The sequence below is a fragment of the Saccoglossus kowalevskii genome, chromosome 18 (genome assembly GCF_978046115.1).
Source record: "Saccoglossus kowalevskii chromosome 18, keSacKowa6.1, whole genome shotgun sequence".
NCBI classification, from domain to species: domain Eukaryota; kingdom Metazoa; phylum Hemichordata; class Enteropneusta; family Harrimaniidae; genus Saccoglossus; species Saccoglossus kowalevskii.
This window is the reverse complement of record NC_140658.1, coordinates 22540544-22561304: the sequence shown is the minus strand read 5'-3', so window position 1 is coordinate 22561304 and position 20761 is coordinate 22540544. Positions and strand designations below refer to the sequence as shown.

At 34.8% G+C, this 20761-nt stretch overlaps 2 protein-coding genes across 2 annotated transcripts; one reads left to right on the top strand and one right to left on the bottom strand.

Annotated features, from left to right (window-relative positions):
* Nucleotides 1–1288: 1288 nt before the first annotated feature.
* LOC100375997 (proteasome subunit beta type-2-like) lies at nt 1289–9929 on the bottom strand. Its single transcript, XM_006825517.3, has 6 exons — nt 9766–9929; nt 8004–8126; nt 7569–7639; nt 6272–6434; nt 2031–2080; nt 1289–1873 (listed from the first exon to the last, which is right to left on the bottom strand). The coding sequence occupies exons 1-6, from the start codon at nt 9854–9856 to the stop codon at nt 1760–1762; spliced, it is 612 nt and encodes a 203-aa protein (XP_006825580.1). The 5' UTR covers nt 9857–9929; the 3' UTR covers nt 1289–1759.
* Nucleotides 9930–10213: 284 nt separating this feature from the next.
* LOC100375405 (syntenin-1-like) lies at nt 10214–20390 on the top strand. The gene is made up of 8 exons (XM_002741973.4): nt 10214–10326; nt 13896–13973; nt 14644–14871; nt 15727–15888; nt 17185–17360; nt 17937–18108; nt 18853–18944; nt 19814–20390. Exons 2-8 carry the CDS (start codon nt 13920–13922, stop codon nt 19866–19868), a joined length of 939 nt encoding a protein of 312 aa, XP_002742019.2. The 5' UTR covers nt 10214–10326; nt 13896–13919; the 3' UTR covers nt 19869–20390.
* Nucleotides 20391–20761: the final 371 nt, after the last annotated feature.

The following is a 20761-nucleotide window of genomic DNA, read 5'->3' as shown; positions in this document are numbered from 1 at the left end:
CTAGTGTGTTTTCATACAAGTTTTTATGCTAATGAGCAGAATGACAGCCAAGAATGTTGTCCAATCAGAGTAATTTGATCTTTAAACTTTATCCAGTTAACATTTTTACCTGAAGACTTCACTTTTCTTCAAGTTTCTCGATAGTCAATCATCCCAAACGAATTACTATTTATAACGTTCTGAACAAATTATTCTAATAAAGAGAAGTAGCCTGCGTGTAGCTTTATCTCGCCTGGGTTACCGTGAAGTGCGATCTGCACAGAAGACAATAATTGATGGTTTTACTGATGAGACGACGTTTTCGTTGCCCTTCCGAGCGGAAGCGGCAAATCGATTGCATTTGAAGTTGCTCCGTTTTGTTTAGACGAAAAACAGTTTGGCACTGTCGAATCAGATAACTTGAAAACCATAGTAATTGTCATTGCTCCTTTGGTTGCGTTGATGCAAGAGCAAGTATCAAAGCTGCAGAAACTTGTGTTATTTTCATGCAAAAATGAACACTATACCAGACGACATTCAGCAAGGTAACTACAACTGGGTACTAAGATTCAGCAGTCCGGAAACAATTCTAGCTCGCAGAAAACTGTTACTCTCCAAAAAATACAATGTTTAGCTCATTATGCAGCGTGCACGCCCCACTCCTTTTTTCAGTGATGTCACTGCACATCATGAATAAATAATAGAAACAGATTAGCTGCAAAACTATTTTTTCCAATTTTTTTTTTTAAATCACCACAGCTGGGCCAGTCTAGTAAAAGCGTAAAAAGGGGTTACCGTTCTATGAGGAAATTGTACAATACAAAGGGGCATATTCATCTAAAAAAAGTATTGACAATGTGTGAAAATTGGTAGAAATTTGATCGCGTTGTGTGGGCATTCACAAAAACAATTGTAACTGGTATAGCAAAATAGTTTTACACAATTATGCAAGAATTACTACTTATTTGGTAATTTAGCATGCTTTATATAGTTGATAAAGAGGGGGGTCAGAAAATCATGCTGATTTCTACAGACTTTTATACATTACAAAACAATCGGATAAAAATCAAATGCGCATATATCTCTTGTGTGAATCATCTCAAATTACCTGACCAACTACCTATGCAATTCATCTCAGATCTGTAAGTATCAACAACCAATTCAAAATAGTGTTACAGGTGGCTTACGAGAAAGGCACGCCCCAATTGGTTGAACAATCCTGCTAGAAGACAGCTGAGTGAACAAGACCAAAGTGAAAATCAAATTCAAACATTGCATAACTACCACTTCAAGTTAAAAAATACAAACATAGAATGAAAACAAAAAAGATTTATTTCCCCACTTAACAAAAATCACTGAATGGTAATTATTTAACATATCGACAATATGCTGTAATCGTTTTATTCGTGCTAGCTTAAACAGTATAAGCTAGCTAAATGAAATTGAGTGAAAATACATTTTACAACAAATTACTCAAGACAAAGATGCAGCGATGAATAAAAGACTAAATACCATATCAGTGTTATCAGACTGTTATCACAACTTATTGTCCTAAACACTTGCACCAAGTCTTTTACATACATTTTTTTTTTTTGTCCAAAAGTTGAAAATGTGTTTATAAAGGTCAGTGTAACTGGATTCACTCCTTGGGGAACAATTCACAATAGAAAAGAGGAATTACACCAAGTCTTTGTGATATGACAGAGTGGGAAAAATGTATGCTCATGAGGGGGTTGGGTACCTGGATCTGCTGCAATTAATGGAATGAAGGTTAAAACGTTTATGATGCCATGTCATCTGTCTGTGCTGGTATATTAGGTAAATCATGTACACCATCCTTGTCTATTATCCGAACTTTAAATGTTGGTAGGCTAACAATAAATCTCTTCTTTATCTGGAAATACAAAACACATAATATAAATATGCTGACAGCCATTCTGAAATGCTCAGGATGGTAGAAGAGGAAACAATTATCATTGAAATTCACACATTTTTAGGAGAAAATGTTGAAGAGGGAATTACAATAGCTAGCAATCTGCAAACAAACTTACTTCATCAATACAGAGGCTGAGAAGTTGAACTGCTTCATCTCTAGAAAGACCTGAAAGATTTCAAAGATAATTAATAGTAAAACAGGTGATGTATATACAATGTATAAGATATAACACACCTTATAAAGTATAGTAATTCATGAAGGCACCCAAGGAACCTTGATGCTCAATGAACTTGCATTGTACACGCTATTTTATTAATTTTGTTTTTGAAAACGGGTGTCATATAGTCTCAAATATGAAGTTCAAGCACTGAAAACTTTAAAACAGAGGAGTCGTCACCTGTGCATACACGGGAATTGAGTCCCAAGCGATGGTAACACATGATACAAATGCAAAGACTCCTGGGCAAATGCTTGTTAGTGAACAACAACACGCTATGGTTGTCTGCCGCATGCTAGGTGACAACACTTTGACTACCGTGATTTGTCACCTGACAATTTTGGTGCAACATTTGCATATTACAGTGGTTTTGTCATTGAGATTGTTTATGGACGGATTAGCTACTTTGTTTCAATATATTGTGGACTACCTGCCAACTTTTGTTTACAATCTACAACAACTGTAAACAGTTTTAATTTCGTGAGCTACAAATTTTTGCGAGTCAGGAAAAAACACAAAATTTAGTAGCAGCGATAATTTTGACGGATTCCATATGCACAACTTTATTTTCACACATGACTGCCACGATAGTTGGTGATACAAGTAAGAACAAAAGACAATAAATCAGTTGTAAAATGCAGCAATGTTTTATTACTTTGTGTAATTATTATAATTTGTGTATTAAAAATTGTACATGTTTTACTCAACACTTGTTTTTTTCATAAAACGCATTTCAACTGCGTCATTCAAATTATCGGGTGCCATATTGTTCGATCATGTCATGTTATAAATAAATGCAAATGTAAATATCAGTAATATATCAAAAACAAAGGGACACTTATTAAATTAGTTCAATGAATGTTCAAATTGCAATGTTGTCGATGCTTGCCTTGATTGAAGACTGCACAAATCCATCAATGATAAGTTCACGTTCACGGCGGAGATCGTCATACACGCGGAGAAGCCAGTTGGCATGCAGTGGTTTCATGGTCGATAATTTGAGATCTACATTGATTTCATTGACATCTTGGCCATTATTAAGGGCTGTAGCAACTTTGTCGGCATACCACTTGTTGAATTGTTCTTTCAATCGATCTTCGAATTTCCCGTTGAATGACAAGTCTAGCGGTTGCAGCTCTGATGTGCAACTTGGAGGAACGAAGACTGGTACAATGGCGGCGTCATGAAGTTTTTGCAGAAAACTCTCGGCTTGATGAGCTCGAAACACCTCAAAAATAGCGACTACTTTCTGCTCTGCTGGGAGGTTGAGTTCATCACGGATTTTCTGCACATATGCGATGAGAATTTTATCAGCATATCGTTTCATACTGTGCTCATTACTCCAATGATTTGATGTATGGTAAATGTCCCATTCGGCGGGAAACTGAGTGTTTGGGTGGCACTGATCGGTCTTTCCTTTGTACAGCAGTTGCGGTGGCAATAAATCACCGGCCAAGGACACTGCAAATACTCTCGTTATTTCTCGCTTGTCTTCCAGGCCTATGATTGGGACTTGTCCAGTGTTCTCCCCAGGCCTCTGAAGCAACACGGTACCGTGACGCTTGGACACTCGGTCGTGATGCCTGCCCTTTGTCCGTGACGCTTGGCACTCGCCCGTGATGCTTATATTTTTGTTTACAAGTGTCAGTCTCGTCTTGCACGTATTTAAAACAATAACATGTATTGATCGATTTAGGTAATCCCACTTTTGTTAGCCATACAAAGACAGTGATAAAAACGGAAGTCTGCAATATGTTGCGAAGTCTTTCAAAGGTGCAGAGCCTCCAAATCAAAAAAAAAATTAACTAGAGTAGCAATAATTTGCCCATTGCACGCAACGGCAACAATGTGACAAAACAAGTCACGGCGTATGTCGGGAAGATCAACCCCGATTTGCTGCACTCTGATTTGTTATCACTCAATCGCTGGTGACATTATTTACTCCAAAATTAAAAAAACAAACAAGTGAAATTATGTCGCATTGGAAAGAAAAGTATGAATAATTCAACAGCAGACGAGACGGGTTGAGAAAAAACAAACTCTGACCTCTGGAAATACCCCATTCATAGGGTGCCTTAGTACAGAAAAACGCCGCCCTAAGGCGACATAATGCACGTTGCAACATTGTGACCGGTGCATGCTGGGTTACCAGGGGTTCTGACCGAGGTAACAAAGATGGCGGCGTAGAATGCATGATTTTCCGCGATGTTTAAAAACAACATCTCGTTGGCAATTTTGATGTAATGCCTATAATAATCGTCAATGAATCGTTTTAATAAACAATTTGTGTATTTCACACCAAAAAGTCAGATACCGATGATCGCAATAGCAGCGGTGAATACCCGTCCAACGCAATGCCGCCAGCTGACAATGTTACGGTGATCGTAGCGTTGTACTCACAAGGTATATTGCAATGAAAAATCGCCGAACTGCCATTGTAGAATTTTTTTTTAATTATTGATTTATTAATTTCAACATATTTCGATATCTTGCCGACTTTATGAATTTAACCAAAAAATGTATTCCCCGACGTTTATATGAACCGACATTGACATGGGCTCTAAAAACTTATACACAAAGATGAACCAGTTACATCCATGGATAACAGTATATTCACTGACTGGCAATAACACAAGTTTTTCCTTTTTTTTTTCCTTTTTATGATGTTCCATTTCAAACTTTATTTGACTTGATACAAAAACATAAAATACAATGCAGTAAAATGATATAACATTTATCAGATATAAAAATATCTTGTCTTTAATTAATTGTAGATTGACAATATTTGTTGGGAAAAACTGATTACTATGCAAATAAAAATTATGCAAATTAGATGTATTGTTATGCAAATTGGCCGTGATGCTTGACATGAAGTCTGGGGAGAACACTGTTGTCGCTCTCCCTCCTTGGCTAATGTCCACAAACTAACTGGGACAATGTGTACGCCAGTTTGGTCAAAATTTATCACCAACTCGAACGGTATGGCCTCCTGGGAAACTACGTTCGTGATGCGTTCCAAGAAAGACTCCTTAAGTTCATCACAATTGCCCGGTAATTTTCTAGCAGCTTTTGTCCCTTTCCGTTTCATGTAACCCATCCTTTGCAGCAATGACTCTGACCAAGTACGTGTCAATACGATAGGACCACCAAATTCTTGGAGCAGAGACCGATTACGCTGCAACACAATACCACGTGCCCCTGCTACCACGATGTTTCTGTTGACGATGCCCCCCCCCCCCCCGAGTCTCTGACGTTATTTACATATCGCTTCACTTGAGAATCAAGTTCGCCTAAAAGTAGAGGTCAACCACATTTAGCATGATGAATACTGGTTACTGGTTGAGTTCTTGATTTTTGGACTTCTTTGATGTAGACTTCTTTCATAGATCGAATGGTACTTTCATTGATGGACAGTGAAGTGGCGCACTGCTCTGGAATTGCCATTTTCTGCTGCAAATTTGGACTATAAACTTCATACTGTCGACGCTTTCGTTTTCTGCCACGAGAACCCAGGGTTGTGAGAACTTTGAAGACTTCTTCATTAGCTTGATATGTTTCATCGGGATTGTCAGTTGACACTGGATCTGGAAGACCAGGCCTAACGGTGGTAGCATCGGGATTTCGTATGAGATAGCGCAACATCGTGAAACGTAAGGAAGTCAGTACGCCCGATGAAAACAACTCGAATACTGAGACACAATTCCCAAAACCCAGGCTTAAATGCACAATATTACAATGAAAGTGTGAAATACAGTGATAGACATGTCTATGTCTAGTATCAACCATTTCCTGCACATGTGCGACATCCGGTCACACCACAGTCCTTTTGAATTTCCAAAACAAAGCACCCATTTGCCATTTTAAAATTTTTCCCTCAAGTTAAAATCGCGAAAATTTATCGTCGCTAAAAACTCTGCAAACACAAAATCGTGAATATTTCTAGCAGCGAAATTATTATGGTTTACAGTATTTACATTATTTCTAGATGTATGTGTAAATATGTCAGGACTGTAGCAAAGTCAGTCGGTAATCGATATGTACATCTAAGCTCATACATTGTACTCTAGTAATATATAAAACAAACACAGTACTGATTTATTTTCATTTTTATTATATCTGAAAATAAGAACTTGACGTACCTTTCTTATAGTATCTATCCATAACACTAAGAGTGAAAAATGATCCATAACCATGTGCTCCATACGGTACTTGATTACACGAGGCTAAATAATCCATATAATACAATGCTGGCCCTGATTTATCATCGTATCCAGCTATCAACATATTAACAGAATATGGGGTCTGCAAAAACAAAATAATTCGTCTACTATACTATACTGTCTATCCCCTATTTTTAGAGATTTACCAACTTCAGGGCATGCATGATCATGATTTGTACAGAAGTTGTGTGTGATGGGCCATTTAGTTTGTGTTTATGAGAAAAACTTGCATAATTTCAAGTGTATATGGCGAACACCACAACATGGCTTGCTCTCTTTCTGTTCTGTTATTACTTAATGTTGCATGAAACCTGTTCATTGGACACAGTTAAACATGTGCATGAGATTATCGTGAATAGGGTGGACACTGGCAAACTATGCTTTGACGTGACCTATTGACATTGTGAATGGTGCAAGTACTTCTCCACACTTGATTGTGAATCACCATTTTTTTTTTAAATTTCTCTGCTTATTGTTGAAATCAGTGCCAACAGTTTACTTTTTACGATTGTGCAATTCCATGTAATTGCCAATATTCGATAATTTCTGGATTATTGGGTTAGTACAACACAGCATTCAGAATGGTTAATAATACATGTGCATTTCACAAATGTAACATTCGACTCCACTTCTAAACAAAAGATTGCAAGTGCAAAAAAAAAAATAGAACAAACATTAAAAACAACTTCATGCCATTTTTGTAGACAATAATAGATAATTTTCTATTCAATGCTAGATATCTCGTTGTCCGTGCAATCAACGTAAAACACGACAAATAAAGGTAATAGTGTCGTGGTGGCGACAAACATCGCGTAGGATTCAACAAATGCGAAAGTATTGGGGGATAATTCCATGCTTAATAATGCGTTGTACACATTTGATGGTACATTTCGATAAAGTAAGTGTATCTAAAAGCAATATTCCCCTGTCAAAGATCAGCCTTTTGACTTTGAGCTATGAAAAAAAGAAAAAGAAATTCAAGTTCAAAATCAAATTGTTCTTTTTTTGCGACAGACGTACAGCCGCGTCTTTCCGGTAATATGCGAGATCTTGCAGCTGAACAGAAAATAACCTACTAGTATTTGAATCACTGTTTACCTTCTTCCACCTAAATGAAAAAATGTACACATGTTTAATTATTTATTCAATGATATTAAAAAAAAGAACAGTGATGCAACTGTTTGTTTGATTGAAAACTGGGTGCTATGACACTTACCCTACTACGCAGATATTGTGCCAAGTTATTTCTTGTGAAGTTTGCTGCAGCACTTGGTGATAATTCATAACCTACAAAAAAAAAGATAATGCAGTCTCTACTGTTTCTAGTTTTACAAATAGGTGACAGCGCCCTCTACAAGGTTATTTTAAACTGCTTCAGTGCTACAGTTGCTGAACCATGTCGTGTTCGATATTGGACTCTTAAACGTACACAATGCGCATAAAATACACTGATGTGACTGATGATAGGTTGATGGAAGCCCAGCTGCTTACAGCATATTTTGAAGCTGTAGTTGCTGAATCCTTTTTGAATGCCATCACTTTTCTTTTCACATTTGTATGTACATTACTCAAAATTCACTGTTAACAAAGATGGACAAAATGAACGACATTTTGGTAAGTGTTCCTTAAGGCCCCCTAAATTGCAACTTACCATTCCTCATTTTATAAAGCTGGATATTTTTCTGTATATATTCTGCAAACTGTACTGTATCGCCCGATTCACCCACGCATAACATTACCAGCTTATCGCTCAATTTGAACATTTTATCTTGATCTGAAAACAAAATTGAAGTTTGTTAATTGTCACACAAATAACGCACATTGAATTTGAATAATTTTGTTGATTAACAGAACCTGACGAGGACAAGTATAAAATTGCCATTTGAACAACAACTCACTTAATTGTCTTAACTGTACTTGCTCTATTAGAAGCGCATCTCCACTAGATGTGCATACAAGCCCCAAATCACATTTGTTATACACTGAATAAAAATATTACTTATTTTGACTATAGAAACACTTTGTAAGCACATGCAATACTAATAGAGAAAATATGTTTCTTTCAAAAGAATTTAAAAGTTAACATCAAGTCCTGTGGGATACAATACTGTTATATTATATACAACCTTATGTTAAATATTATTGAGAGTTAGGGAAAATTACACAATTTGTAGCAGTCATGAAGAGGAACATTTTATCTTGGGTATTTTATACTGGCATAAACAAATGCACAGGAGAAAAAAAACTTGCTGAGGTTAAAATTAAGGCAATTTAATTTTTAATTTCTGATCAACTGTGTCTAACCGTGTAATACAGAACACTTAAATATAGTCCCACAATATTTTGTCTTTATTTTGACACTGCAGCATGAATGTTCATAGACAGGGTTAACAATCAAACCTGGCAATAATTGTGTGAGTGTTCAGCTAAGCAGAAGACGTACAAACTTTTTCTCTGAAACAATGCCATGGTAACTGTTAAACAGAAAACTAACAAAGAAAAAGCTGCCAGTCTGCTGTTTATTTGTTTGAAAATTTCACAAAATTTGTAGAAGTGAAAATTTTTCGAGGGGCCTCAATGATGCAAAGTGTCAGTGACTATCACAAAATTTTTTCATCACAAATGCCATAAAATTTACAAATCGCAGCAAAAAAGAATTTAAAAAAAAAAGAGGGAAACTAATTTCAATTTCAGGTTAAATCAAAATGAGCACATTTTACCTAAAAAAAAAGCAGCACCTACAATTATTTTGGAGATAAATTTTTAACACTGCAGGGTTATGGCTAGAAAAAAATTCTATTCTGAAAACAATATTGAATTGACAGGTTATAATACTTGTATTTGTCGTCTGAATTGGTAAGACTAACTAATGACGCCCTCACCAATACTTCTAATCGGTAATCCTAGCCCTGCTTCTCCAGTGCTCCTCCCCAATTTTAATTGTATGACCCACTTGAGGACACACAGTTATCTGGAGGGACATTTGATATTGGAAAGGAGGGGGCCTGGATTTAATAGCTTAGGGCTCAGTTTGGATATGTTGGCCTTAAAAAACTCTAGGCGGTCAACATCATGATTAAATTTGTGGAAAGAGTTCCTTTTGCACCCCCACTTATAACCCTAACTAACCCTAGCCCTCAAATTTAGTACATGTCCCATATAAATAACTATAGTCGTTCCTAGGAGGGGAATATACAATTATATTGGAGGAGCGCTGGAGGGCAGGAATGGGGGTGCAAAAGAAACTCAAATTTTAAAAAGAGGGGGCGGGGTCCAAAATGTTACTGGCCACAGCGATAATTAATTAAACGAGAATCGCCATCAAAATAAACGCAATGTGTGAAAATGCAAGTCACACTTCAAAACAAAATACAACGAAGTAACGGTGTAAGAAAGATAAATGCTTCATTTACCTTGTTTAAAAACAAGAACACTACGCGCAGACACTGTATCTGATGCCACTAAAACAAAATCCGGTCCTTGAATTCCTATCAAACACTCCATTTTCGATCAAATAGTCGTCCTCCAAGGAGTGTGATGTTTGCAAAATGTGTCTGCAGCCGCGAAGTCTGTTCGGGGTTCCGGTTGTAAAGTCTCGTAAACATCGCGACTTTGCGAGAATTGTTGCAATTAAAGTGGCGTATGAACTATAAAGAATTTAGAATTCAATTCAAACATAATATCATATTTAAGACAAAATTGTAAGATCTAGTTCATCATTTGTTTGTAGAACTGTTATTTAGACAATCCGATAATGTCTGTAGTTTTGACAATTAATATTTGAAAAATATTTATAGTTTAAGGGTTATTTCTATTTTTAACTTTCATAGAATATGACGTCATGGATCCCATGATCAGTGACGTTCAGCACAACAAATATCGCCATTCGAAGTAAGAGGAACTGCATTTCATTTGACGCCGAAGTCTGAAGTCAGTTTGCCGTGATCCATTGGATTATTATCTTATTATTGAGGGTAAGACATACACATTTCGTTATTTTATCCTATATTAAACCGCACTGTCTGTTCTTGAAGCTTGTTATGAAAAAAGAGTCTCGCTGATTCTCGAAAGTTGAGATAGATCCACTCACGGGTTTATTGACGTCTGTCTCTTCTGTGGTCTGTTGTGCTCTGTTTTAGGATCAGTTTCGCCCATTAACTACGTCTAGATTGGTTTATAATAGTATGGTAACCAATGGACATCCATACTTAAATTGTGCTGACCATATTTCAGTGTCACTGTAAAATCATGTTAAAATGTCATGTACCTGGTACCTTGCTGTACAGCCCATGGATTCCATGGCTTCGCTTTAGAGAATCTGTTGACGATATTCAATATTCAATTTTTGAATCAGGAAAAAAAACGACGACCCCAAACGAAGCTATGGAAACTGAGGTTACTGTGGCCGCTGTCTACAAGTGAAGCGAAATGTAATAATTTAATTCATTTTTAATTTTAGTGAAAAGTCAGTGAAAATCGTAAGGTTTCTTAAAATAAGAGGAGTTGCATTATGAGTGGGATTATCAAATTATTTTAGCAGTTTGAGCGTTTCATATAGTCAATCATTGTACATTATGGATATTGACAAAGTTACATATTTTTTGTAAATCAGTAGAATTAATTAATATTAACAGGCAACATATGCTTCCCTGGTTTCATGCTGCCTCCAGCTGGTCAAAAGGAGCTTCTTGGTTCTTGACCTTTGAATGACCCCTATTCAAATGAGGCATGACATAGAGTCATGTGACTGATGATGCATTATCCCATGGCTATGACCACAGTCATGTAGGAAGTAGCACTTGTTTGTATGGTCATACTAGTATGTTAATTTCAGAAATATACATGCTGAGTTTACACATTACATGTGCTCATGGTCAGCGATTTCAACTGTATTGTAATTCTCGATTAATTTTGTTACTTTAACATTGTCCTCGTCAACATATTTATTCGTTATGTATACTTCTAAATTTGTCCACTCATTTATGTTTCAATAAAAGTTAAAATTTAAGCCCAATCATGTTTATAATGCCACCATATCAGTTACAGTCAATTAATCATGATTGACAAGGAAAAAAATACATGCCTAGACGCTCACTGCCTTGTGCAATAGAAGTAAATTCACCAATGAGTGGGCCTTCTTTGTGTTTTTTCTATGTGTAAAAACTGAGCATATACATTTCTGAAATGAACATATTACAGAAAAAACATTTACTTCACAAGTGACTGTGTTTATACTATTTGTATTTATACTGTTTGTATTTACATGTAACATATTGAAGAACAAGTTATTTGATATGCAAAATTCACAAGACATGTATTAACTTTCTATACTTAGTAAACAATTTGCAACTACCATGAATTCAGCAAACCATAAACTGTTGAAACAAGTAACTAAATACTAGTACTTAAAATTAGCATTTGAAAAATACCAGCTTTATCAGTAGCGCATACCCTTATGTAAGTTACAGAGGTGTGTCTATGGTCATAATAAGTGATATTATAAATAGTTAGGTTGTAACAAATACATTTTTTGGTTTATATATATATATTATATATATTTTTATTAGACGCATAAAATCCTTAGGAAAGGATAAAAAGGGTCTTACAGAAAGAAATTAAAAAAAAACAAAAAAACTACAATCTAAAAAAGAAAACAAAAAATAAAAACTTTTCTAAAAAAAAAAAAAAAAAACAAGTCAAAAACAAAAAAATACAATTTGCAGCCAATGGTGAATACAGAATATAGAATGAACACAAAATGTGGCCTAATACACTGATAGTTGTTGCTGTTTTGTTCCATAGCTGTTGTTTAAGAAGACAGCTAAGGCTGGTGCTAGAGTATGGTTTGCCATAATCAAAATGAATTTATTCTGACTATTTTCTTTATCAAAATTTGGAATTTTATTTTTTGCAGTCAGGAATAATTTGTCCCTATGGTGACTGTAAGCTGGACATTTCATTACAAAATGTTGCTCATCCTCAACTATATTTTGGCTGCACATATCACATGTTCTTTTATCCAGCCGCACATTATTATGTCTGCCTTTCTCAATTTTAAGGTCATGGTTGCTTGTCCTGAATTTTGCAATTAACCTTCTAAGACCATGGTTCTGCATATTAATTAGGTAATTTTCAATTGGAGAATACAAATACTCATCAAATTTGAAACCATATAAACTGAAAATCACAGATTAGGTCTGAACAATTTAGTTTGATTAAAAATACTCCATGCTATGTGAAAGGCAAGTTCAATACAGTCAGAGCATAACTTAATTTACTTCCAAACTGGCTATTAGCTGTCTTTGCCTTGTCATAAATTATTTTTAAATTTCAAATATTTACATGTGTTACCAATATGAGACATATTTTTTTTATATTACTTTTGATACACACATGTATGGTGATTTTAAAAGCAAGCGAACCTAGGTTTAAGCAAGCTAAAAGCTAGCTGATGTTAAGTTACGCTTGGACTCACTGTCAAAATTATGATTACTTTGTGGTTGAATAATAGAATTCATCTAGAAAAAAAATAGCTGTACCATCATGCCCCCATTAAAAACATTTCTGCTGGTTCTCATACAAATTAACAAATTAAGTTGTACTTGGGATAGTGAGTCAGTGTTGAACTTTGTATACACATACATGTATATGTAGATGAAGGGTACTGGTATATATCAAGGTCTATGGATAGATATATAGGCGTAGTAGAATCAAACCCGTTACAGCCAGTAACACCTGCTCAGTAGATATGTATAATTATCAACAGTGGTGGTAGTGACAGTATTATAATTGTTAATTCCCTTGATGCAGTTCATAACTAAAAGCCGTGAATGTTAACATTTAAAAACAGTATAAATACAAAATTTCACAAATTAATATTCAAATAGATTTTTATCAGTAACCATAATTTTTTAAGCCACTTTTTATACCAAATATGTATAACCTTAAACCTTCGTGTTTGATGTCATAATATTTATTAAGTACAAATGTATGTAAATATTTTTAGATTTTTGATAGACAAAACCAAATATAATTGTTTATAGAAGCTATGGCTGTAGCATAAAATGGTGCTCATTCTGTTGGTTCGTGTGCATGACATATTTCAAAGGCCTTATATATATAGAACTATATAATTTGAATGAAAAATAAGCATGTTCATTTACAAACTTTTGTATGTATGTATGTTGGTAAATTAATTTGATTTTTAATTTACCATTTTGGTTTCACAAAATCATGTCTGTGTGATGACTATGTATGTAAAGCTATGACATTCCACTACATGTACTTTGGCAATTATTAGCAAAGCCTGAGCATTAAATTGTCTATTGCATTTGTAAACTGTATACACATGGATTTGATAGTCTCAGAAAGTTTAAATGCTCATACCATTTCCAACATCACCTGGTATTTTAACGGAAAATTTAACTCAGACAATAGGTACTACTTCCTGTTCTCAGTGCTGTGTGAATGCCTTTAAACAAAGCATAGTAAATGAATGTTCACATTATAAAGATGTTTAAAATATTTCTTTTTTATTTAACAGTTATTTTAAGAAAAAAGAATAAAAATGTCTGGTTTGTATCCGTCACTGGAAGACATGAAAGTAGGCCAGATGGCCAAGGTATGTTGGTTATTAGTCTTTTTTTAGTGCTTCAGTGATACACCATATTGGTTCATGCATATGCATGTACTGTAGAGGTATTACTTTTAGATCTACTGGTATTCACTTGGATGTATTCCTGTGATATGACATGGTGAAAATATCTCGAGATGAATTAGTAAAAATTACATCATAATGTGAAATGTTTTCCATTTCTTGCACAATTATCGTATTTACTAAATACTTATCAAAATTCACAGATGACCCAAAAAAATCTGCACAAGAAAAAATGTTAAGCAACAACTTTTCCCTGCTTGTAGTAATAATTTAGTGAGAGATAACATTCCAAAATAACATCGAAAAACGTTTGCAGTGAAAGGATTTTATTTCCATCACACACTGATGGCACTTCTGTGTCTGAAGTAAACAAAGAAAAGTCTTGAAATGTGACGTAAAAGTGATGCACAATTTCCAAATAAGGAAGATACTCAAACCCGTTCGTAACACTTTCGAACACGTCACACAGCGTTTTACAAATTGGTGAATTCTAATGTTTTTGGTGTCAGATGTATAATAATTTAATATATTATTATACATCACTGTAACGCAACGTGCTGTACTGTCTTCGTGCATACTTTTCGATATCCTCGTAATAACCTCATATTATTACATATAACTTTGAACTTAACAGGCTCAAGTACATCATCAGCAGGTAGCACATCAAGCAGCCATCGAACACAACCAACATTCACATGTGGCTGCACCGGGATATCCACCTCAGCCTGGCCCACCATCTTATGCACCAGTAGCCAGTGCAGGACAGTCATCATTGTATCCATCGTTAGAAGAGTATATGGGACTTAATCTCACACCAGAGTTTGTAGCTCAAAACATGCCATTAGTAGCTCAACAACCGCAGGTTTGTTTCTTTATAGATAGATTTTTACTCTTTCTCAACATAGTTTACATTCTACACAATAATCATAATCAAATTATTGATCAAAATTGAAAAAAGCTTTTGAAAAATAAAAAAACGTTTATTTGTTTGTTTTGGGGTATTAGAGGAAGAGGGTCTAAAACTCAAAGACTTCTTAAAATGATTCAACGTAATTTTAAAATAAATGTAATCATAGAAAAAATATTCAAGTTGCATGAGTTTTTTTCCAGAAAAAGTTGCTTTCTTGAAATATGAGATGATATCAGAGCATACTTGTACAACATTTGAGAGTGAAATTTGCTCATTTTGGTCTTCCTGAAACTACTCTGATTGAGTTACAAAGATTAACTAATATTTCTGAATAGCTAAGACAGTTAGAAACACAGAGAAAAATTTCTATAGATATATTTGTAGTATGCCTAAGCTTGTGTGAAGATGGTATGATCAGAATAAGCCATTCAACTACCGTATTTGCTCTATTAGTAGCATTACGTACATTTATTTATGGTCAAAAATAATTAATATTTTAATGACTTAGTACATATGGTAACTCACTCAGGGGTTTTTTTAAACCAGGGAACAGGGGCACAGCGCCCTGATACTCTCGGCTGGCGCCCTCTTACCGAATTGCCGTTTGAACTTTCAAGTCATAAATATATTTCTTGAGCTACTCATTTCCGTGCTGCCGTACAACATAAAATCTTGTCACTAATTACTCTACAATAATTGTCTTCACAGTGCTGTAGGGAAGCATATAGATATTTACAACCGCATGAACAAAATACATGTGTTATATTTGTGTGCCAAAATTAACATGTTATGATGTTACTTACTTAGGCACAAGCTGTCGCTGTACCGCAGTCGTCCGGTATGTTGGCACCGGTGACTGGCAATAGCGTGGGTCTGCGTAGAGCAGAAGTCAAGTCCGGTGTACGCGAGTTGATATGTTGTAAAGATGAACAAGGAAGAATCGGACTGCGTGTTAGATCTATCAGTAAGGTAAGAAATGGTATCATATCTTGTATATCATTTTATTATCATCGCTACCCATTTACAATAGTGTTGTTTTGTTAGTCATTTTATTTATGTTGCGACAGTACCGGTACATTGAATGTCGCTGTTGTCTCTCCTGACTTTTTGTTTTTGTATGTGCAAATTGCAAGTGCTAGTGCTGACATATATGTATAGTGCATTTTGTGCCACAGAAGTCATATTCATGTTTGGGACTACATGACAGGGCTGTGTGGCCATCTCTCTATCAAATGGCAATTTTAATGCGCTATCCTGGCATCAACCAGGCTCTGTCAAACACAAGCACCCCCAAAGTCTCATTCGTTAGTGAATGAGTCTCGGCCAGTGGAATTGGCCTTCCCATTGATTCTGTTGCACACTCTCCTAGTTCAGTCTGAAGTAGGATTTCAACTTGGGTCTACCGATCATGAGTCTGATGGAACAACCACTATGCTACCAGTGACCGGTTTTATGTTGCTTATCATTTGCACTGAGTTGCATCATGCTTTAATTTTGCGGTTATCTGCATCCTACCTTATTAAGAAAAGTAAAATCCAAATATAAAACAATGTAATATTTCCAAAAGTGAGAAAGTGTAAATAATTTCCACTATCTTGTTCAGTTCTGGGCATCCGACACAAAACAGTTGGATTTAGAAAAATGTAAATAATATATAAGGTTATTACAATGATACCGCAAAGTATACACAGTACACACTCGCATGAAGATCCTCTACTCACAGGTTGATACTCCTCTTTTACAGTCTTCATGCATATTTTGTGGTATCTTACCTATGTTATACTTATTGACATATTAGTATTTGAAATGAGTTTTTAATTATATTATTATTAATACTTACCCCAGCATTTATTCAATTAAGAGTTAGATAATCATATAACAACATGTCTAGTTTGTATTGCTTCCTAATTTTTATTCGTAAGAATAATAATATCTAGATTCTAAACATAAAAAGTTGTAATAATTACCTTATGGTTTATAAAATTTGCTGTAAAGACCTGTTTTTACATTTTTGCCATAGTAACTGTTTCGATTCTGATCATCTTATGACAAAACAATAATTTCTGTTGTGATATTTACATTTCCAAGTGTGTTTCATTTACAAAAATGCAATAGCCAAATTGAATGAAATATTGGCACAACTCATGTTCTTCCACATAAACAATAAATAACAATTGTATCTTTACTTCATAACTGGATACCTCAGACGTCATATTTTCTTAGCTAATTCATAACCCTACTTTGACCTGTAACCTCTCTCTACAGGGCGTGTTTGTACAGTTCGTTCATAAGAATACACCAGCAGCATTGGCTGGATTAAGGTTTGGAGACCAAATACTGCAGATTAATGGTGAAAATGTTGCTGGATGGGACACTGATAAAACTATGAAGTATCTCAAGAAATGTGACCCACAAAGAATTGTGTTTGCAGTTAGAGACAGGTATTGCATGATTTCGTCTTATTTGATTTTTGTTATTTACATATAATTATTATTATGACAGAACCCCATGTTCTCAACCATGGATGCAAGTACTTGACGTTCTGCTTCAAATTGCATGATGTTGGTTTATATTTTTGGTTTATCAACATGTTGTATCAGTAGTATGGTAATTCCCACTTCTACAAATACTGTTACTGACTGCATGTCATTGTGAATAGTTAGCCAGTTTGTCGATATATGTGAATCTGATTAAGGTCAGTAGTACATGTATGTAGTTTGTAAGTCGGTGGTCGTCAAGCAGCACAGAATTTTGTGTAAATAAACAATGTTTTACACAGGTTGTGTATGTCACTATGAATCCCATATTGAACAGGATGTGTTGTGGCAACCACCACCTTTAACACATGGCCACTGAAGTACATTGATTCCATCTGATTTACTATACAAATGGTGTGCAGATCTTGTATGATCACATGTAGCTTGAGGCACACCGACACCCAGAAGAGGCCAGTCTCTACCTGTTTTTGATTTTTCGTATTTATCCATTCATAATTGTTCTTTGATGTTGTGTTACAGACCATTTGAACGCACGATTACACTTCAGAAAGATAGTTCTGGACATGTTGGATTTGTTTACAAGAACGGCGAGGTGACTAAGATTGCGAAAGAGTCGTCCGCTGCAAGAAATGGTCTTCTCATTGACCACATGCTGGTTGAGGTCAACGGTCAGAATGTCATTGGACTAAAAGTAAGAAACATACACTCATTGTTAGAGTATTAGTGTCATAGACGGCATAAACCCCTTCTATTTTTACCACTCTAACAGTATTTGTCTTCATTCAAATCATTGGTTGAAATCAACTGCCTCCAGTTACAAACCACGTAGTTCAGTGCATCCAAGCTTGATGACTCAATTGGATACCGTTATTTGTGTGTACATTAAAAACTGCAGTCATGTTTTAACAAATTTCATGATGTCTTGTCTCAAGTACATCCATTAAAGAAAATCTGATTTGATCCAACCTGTTTTTATACTTCTAAATGTTATAGTTTTAAATGAAATTGTTTTTGTCTGACAGAGCCAGAGCCAACCCCCACCTTGCCCCGTCCTACCCACCCTAAAGCTAAAGGAATCAGACATCAATATTTTGAAACTCTTACCCCGGGTGAGAGTTGTTTCTAGTTTTTATAACCCCCTTCCTGTTTAAAAAAGATTAAAGTTGTCAATTGCTCAAAAAGAATGGGTTCGGCTTTTGTTAGGGATGCGGTTTCAAATAAAGTTTTTATGGTACTTGCTATCAATGCCTCATGTTTTGAACAACATTCTAGCATAGTTACTTGCTACATTCACACAACAAAATTTAATCACAGATAGTTAGATCCTGTTTAAAATCCTGTAAATGCTGAAATCGATATTATAACCTAATTTCAAATTGTGCTGTGTGACCTTTTGGCTTTAATGTATTAATGAGTTTTATATTTTGTCTTGTAGGATTCCGAAATATCTGAAATTGTCAGTGTTTGTGGAAGGACAGTCACACTTACAATCATTCCTAACTTCATCTACAAACACATCATGAAAAGGTGAGTATAAATAGATTTGTGTTACATTAAAATGGAAATATGAATTCCAATCATAAATTATTAAACAAAAGTTGTCAATAGAAAGATGCAGGACTGTGAACACACTACAACTGCAACCAAAATACATAGACAAGAAACATTACCAAATTTTATTAAATCAGTGAAAAATTATACAGTAAAAGAAGAATATTAGATTGTGATTGAAAACGCAGTGGTCGTCGCGCAGCGCGTGTTCGAATTTCATGTAAATAAACAATGTATTTTACAAGCGTTGTATACGTCGCTATGAGTCCCATATCGAACAGGACGCGGCACGACGACTGCAGCCCTTTAATTATCAAATTTCTGTCTGTTTGTCTCTAGAAATATTGCTTGCAAATAACATATATAAATTTACCATTTCATTGCCATCATGATTGTCATTTTGGTCACACACAAAATGTTGACAAGTAAAAACAACTAAAACTAGATTATCACTTATTGCTACAAGTCTTCCAAGAGTTGGTTTAAACTTTGTAGCTTATGCCAAGTACTAATTCAATCTTAAGTTCAGGTGATTTATTTATCTGTAAATACTTTCTCCTATCATTAAATAAAATTATTTTGTACGCAGCAAAAACACTGATTATGTGTACAAACAAACCATGGTTAGTAAAATTGGAAAGCCGTCTTTGCTTTTCTGATGTCAAACTTATAACTTTGTCATCTTTCACAAAGTAGTCACCATTCAGGATTATTATTATATAAATTATTGACAAGTAAAAAATGACTAAAACTAGATTCTGATGAAACCTGGTTTATGCTGTGTATTATAGACAAATAACTATTCGTCTTTTACTATTTTTTTTATTTTATCACTTCTCCAATAGCATCGGTGGTAGTCTTGTGAAGAAGGATATGGACCACTCTATTCCTGATGTGTAAAGTCTCATCCCTATATGCCAAGAAATAATGGTTTGATCCGCACCCAGTGAAGCTGAGAAGTATACCAAAGGCAGCGACATGGGGGTGGGTGGGTTGATTTAGAGGGGATCATTATCCTCATTCATACATAAATACACATTTAAGTGGAAGCTTTTATTTTTACTTGATCTTTTCAAATTGCTCTTAAGACTGAAATTTCTTTATAATGCTTTAAAGTTTTTGCCAGTAACTGGATAAAAAAATATTCAGACATTTGGCCACTAGAGGGCAGTATCGAATGTGTTATTTGAAGGAAAGTTTTAATACTTGTACTAGAGAAGAATGATTATAGCAAAATGAAATGTTCTTTATTTATCCAAAACTGAGGAGATTTGCAGCGACAAAAATTAATGAAAATTGCTGCTTTTAGAACCAAAAAAGAATTCACAACATTTGAAACTTGTCTTTGGCGAAATAAGAAGTTTGTTCAGTCATTTTATAAATACGTGCATTTCTAATAAAGTAAATATTTAAGATCTATAATCCTTTAACAACATTTTGTATTCCGAGGTGTTCATTACATACTGTATTTATGTCATAAGTCATATTCTAATAATAACCCAGCATACTATAAAGATAGCTATTGGTTTTACATGAACTTCTATTTTAACTACCCTTATAGAAAAAATATATGATAGTCTTGTCTATGTGTATTAGCAATAAAATAACTTGTATCCAGTGTTTTTACTAATTTATATATAATTATTTCTCTGATACCTACATGTGTAAACGTTAATACTAAGTTACTTACTTGTTCTGTAGTAGGCATTAACAAGTTGTGTTCATTTGATCCAAATGACAACAGATTCTATGATGTCATATTACCCATAATCCTTTGCTTGAAAAACAAAATG